Source organism: Haplochromis burtoni, unplaced genomic scaffold (assembly GCF_018398535.1).
Source record: "Haplochromis burtoni strain Fernald_Lab_line unplaced genomic scaffold, NCSU_Asbu1 Contig_430, whole genome shotgun sequence".
Taxonomy (NCBI): domain Eukaryota; kingdom Metazoa; phylum Chordata; class Actinopteri; order Cichliformes; family Cichlidae; genus Haplochromis; species Haplochromis burtoni.
In genome coordinates this window covers 8678-13413 of record NW_024582791.1, presented here as the reverse complement: position 1 = coordinate 13413, position 4736 = coordinate 8678, and the positions used below count along the sequence as shown (strand labels likewise).

Here is a 4736-nt window from a genome sequence, read left to right as displayed (position 1 = left end):
AATATGGTTATAAAATCCCCTATCATAAACATTCATACTTCTGGACCAATTACTTTTCCACTCTTCATCTTATATGATTGATAATATCTTACCATAGTATATAGACAGTGTATACCACAATAAATTGGTACTACAGTAGTATAGGCATTTTTTGTCCTTCATCTTATATTTGCCTGGTTCTTCTCTGTGAACTTTATAGTGCACTTTAGTAGGAACAATGAGTATGTAAAATGTGTATTTAATTCACAATGCAAAATGTTCAAAATCATAAATTTTAGATGCCAAATAAATGTTACCAGCATCTGATAAGAGATCAATTCCTTCAATGCAAAAACTTGCTGCTTCCGGCTCTAACCATAATGTAAAATGTTTCTGTGCTAGTATGCTAACAACCACAGACACATTTGCACACAGACTTCATACAAAAACCACACATACGTATGCATCTGTTTCCTTCATACCATTGCTCTCTCTTATTTTCCACACACTAACCCTGATCTCTTCTTGTTTAACCTTAAATATTAGGATTTATTTGCAACAGGCTAAAGTCTTTACAGCACCACACACACACACACACACACACACACACACAACACACACACCGTGCTACACACAGCATGCTAACATCCAATCACACACACAAAGCACATGTCTACCCTAATGTCTTCGTCACCTCTTGTATTTTAATCATAACATTTATGAATGAACAGAAATATCTGGATCATCATTAATTAATTGAAGTGTAGTTTAGCTGCATTTGGCAGAGTTTTTTTTTTCTTTCTCTGATCCAGCAGATGATGCATCGCTTCCTGGGCTTTGAAGCGTTTCTTTTTCTCTCTGACACCTGCCATATTTGCTGCATTCATAGCTGGCTACAGCAGAGAAACCATGCACAGCAGATTTCCTGTTTATGAATTCCACTTTTCTTACGTTCAGATAAATTTGTGTAGATTAAAAATGATTCTGCTTCTGAGTTTTTGGATTGTTACAGGTAAGCTGAATGAAAATGTTTTTGTTCTTTACATAACTAATGCCAAACTTGACCTAATTATCAAATCATTTTTTAAAGATATGTATCAGAGATTTCATTAGGGAAAAAATGCAATTGTGATGAATGAAGCAAAGTTTAATGAGTGAAATTAAATGTATTTTTTCCTTGGAAGTTTGATTAAAAAGGAATTACTGTTTTGCAACATTATGTTGCAAAACAAAGGATGTCAAAGTGATTTCCTCTTTCATACACCATACACTTACTAGAATATATCTATTGTGTGCATGTTGTGGTTTTAAGGTTTAATAATGTATTTTAAGACTCTTGCTGCACTTTTCCTCTTAGGTCTCATGGCAGAGGACCCACCAACGACATATTATGGACTAAAAAACAGCTCAGTGTGTCTGAATGTTAAGAAATTGCCAGAATATGAACGTGTCGAATGGAAATTTAACAAGACAATTATTGCTGATGATAGACAAATCAATCCAAAATACAAAGACAGAGTGGTTTATAGTGCTGGAAACCTCTCCCTGTGTATTAAAAACCTGGCTGATACAGACGCTGGCCTATATGAACTCTCACTCAGCCGTAACTTTATTTCAGTGTCAGAGAAACATCAAGTCATTGTTCAAGGTAAGTTATAAGCAGAACTTTGTCTTGTCCTATTTTAAATATTCAAATATTTCTGGATTTAGTAGAATTTGTCTTACAGTAAGCTTTTACATTTCTTTGTGACTGAAAGAAAAACAGAATCAGTTCTTGTCTTTAATCACAACATCATATATCCTACAATTTTAGAATCACCCGGGTCATTGTCAGTTCTCTTTTTTGCATTAAATCATTAATTTATCTGTTTGGCTCAATGTTGCAGACATGGTTCCCACACCTGTCATTATAATGTCAAAGCTTGGCTCCAACCAGTCTGCTGGACTCTGCAGTATCACAGTAAACTGCTCCATTCAGGATTATTGGCTTTGGTCTGTTTGTGATGAAGACAGCTGCAGAAGATCACAGAAATCATTCAATGAGGTCAACATCACCATCTTCGCTGAGAACAGAGCTGTGGTCTGTAGAGGCAACAACCATGTTAGCACAAGTAATTCTTCTGAAACATTAACAAGGTGTAAGTATTAAATATTAATTTTAAATAACATGCTGTTGATTCATTTTACATGAATTATATTTCCCCTGTTATTTAAATATGTACATTGTTGTTTCTTGTCATACAATTATTTTACTTTTTATGTCTGAAAAAAATTGCTCATTAAAATTACGTTTCTGTGTCTGCAGGTTTTAATAACTCTAATCCTGATGATAAAGAAAATGCACAACACCCTCCACCAACGAGAGCGCTTGCATTTATTATTGTTTGTGTTTTACTCGCCTGCGTCTTCGTAACAGTTTCTTTCTTTTTAGTTAAAAGATTATTTTCAGCAAAATGGAAATCCTACCAGGTAAGCTGCATTCACTAACAGATATTTATATCTGTTTATATTTTATATTATATAACTTGTGCAGTGGTGTGTCATAATATGACTGAATATTTGACTTTATTATTTACAGGCTCCAACAAATACTATCCGCTCAATACAAAGCCAGCCCATTAGTACTCTGCCATCATCTCAGTCTAGAGCCTCTACTGTGTCTTCGTCAAGTGATGCTGACCCTGCTTATGAGAATGCAGACATCCTTCAGTACAGCCAGACCAACAGCCCAGGAGAGCAATTTAACTCCATGGCAAGCTACACAATAGATACCATCTACACTGTTCCAGGAGTGAAAGCCTCTTCTGCTGGCAACAACAACCAAAATACTTCAGAGACTGCCACAGTGGAGGAGGCACAACAACGGCTCACACAGGTCGACACAGTTTACAGCGTGTTGCAGAAACCAAAAAATCTGAATGTGTAGCACCACCTAGAGGCCAAACTGGACTTTTGAACAGTGGGAAACAAAAGAAAACGAGAGAACAAAAACATTACAAGAAAATGAACATATATCCAGCATAGAAAAGAAAAAAGATCAATTCATAGAACTAATACAAAAGTAATCACAGGACTTATGATTATTTCTATATAAAAGTTACATTTCTGCTGAATAATTTGGATGCTTGCTGACATGCTGAGATGAAAGACCAAATGCTGATCTTTGTTTGGGAGCTTATTCACTTATATTTATTTGTTATAATAGTATTTTATTTATATTAGCAATTAATTTTTCTATCCACCAAATCATTTTGTTTTTTCTTTAGAAGTACAGAAAATGTATGAATTGTGCCCCATTAAATCACATGCTAATTGGGCAGCTGTTGATGGATATTTGCTTATGTTTGATTAAACTTGTTTAAGTGGATAAATTTAGCATTTACCCTAGTGCAGGGGTCAGCAACCTTTAACACCCAAAGAGCCATTTGGACCCGGTTTCCTCGGAAAATAAAACAGTGGGAACCGCAAATACTTTTTGACATCTAAAATGAAGATAACACTGTATATATTGTTTTCTGTTCACCTTTTATGCTTTGTATAAACAACTAGAATGTGTTGCTTATGAAATCCATGAAGTGCTTAATGAGAAAAGTACGAAGTCACTTTCATCTTTTTGCAGGACTGTAAGCTGTCATCTGTGAGGTGTGATCGATTTGTTTGGCTATTCTTTTTAACATAGTTCATTGTGGAGAATAGCTGCTCACATATTATCGCTTTCTTTAACATAGTTCATTGTGGAGAATAGCTGCTCACATACTTATGTGGATCCGAAGATCAACAATCCACAAATTAGGCATATTGGTCGGTCACTCGCGTCAGAAGTAAATGCAAAATGAATCTGCCCAGGCATCATTGAATGTTTTATTTTCTTCTGATATTTTTCTTTTCTTACATTACTCCATACTTGGCCAACCTGGGGCTGAAAGTCTCGATGCACAGCGTTTTGGTGGGTATACTGGCTTGTGCGAGTTATTTTGAGTGATGAAGAATAATAAAATATAATGTAATTTTAATATTTCAACATCACAATAATCTTCCAGTTTAGAACTATAAGTAAAAAAAGAACTAACACAAATAAAATACACTTCGCCTAAATACTTTAATTTATTTTCCCAAGCCACAGGGAGCCGCAGTATAAGGATGAAAGAGCCACATGCGGCTCTGGAGCCACAGTTTGCTGACCCCTACTCTAGTGGATATTAGCAAGGAGAACTATCAAAGGGTTCAGGCCAGGTGAGGTGGCTGGCCAAACACAGTAATAATATGATCAGCAAACCATTTGGTAGTAAGCCACTGTGGGCGGGTGCTAAGTACAACTGGAAAAGGAAATTAGCATAGCTATGGTACCATAGTCTACCAAAGCATAGCTGGATTTCAGTCATTACAGATTTTGTGGGTCTCCACTCATCCTGCCAAAAGTCATCCTCCATACTCTAGGGTTTTAATATCTCAAGTTATCCAACCAAGGCTCAAGGCTGGTTAGAGAAGCAACAGGGCATCAATCATCCCTGTTGCTTGTGCACATTTTGGTCTTACAATTTTGTCATCCAGTCAACTTTTCATGAATTGGTACAGTGCTCTGAACATTCAGCCTTTTCAGGAATAACCTTATATGGCAAGCTCTGGTAGATATGGAGTTTTGTGTCAGGAAGGGCGTTCAATGGAAAATCTTTGCGAAATCAAACATGCAGATTGTCAAGAATGAGATTTCCTGGGCCGACCACCTTTGGTGCGGTTGGCCAACAGGGTGTAGGTGA

General features: G+C 36.3%; 1 protein-coding gene across 1 annotated transcript; it reads left to right on the top strand.

Moving 5' to 3' along the window:
* The first annotated feature begins 706 nt into the window (after window positions 1-706).
* LOC102310215 (T-lymphocyte surface antigen Ly-9) lies at window positions 707-3649 on the top strand. Its single transcript, XM_042213261.1, has 5 exons — window positions 707-991; window positions 1337-1627; window positions 1866-2117; window positions 2285-2448; window positions 2558-3649. The coding sequence occupies exons 1-5, from the start codon at window positions 889-891 to the stop codon at window positions 2903-2905; spliced, it is 1158 nt and encodes a 385-aa protein (XP_042069195.1). The 5' UTR covers window positions 707-888; the 3' UTR covers window positions 2906-3649.
* The last annotated feature ends 1087 nt before the right edge of the window (window positions 3650-4736 follow it).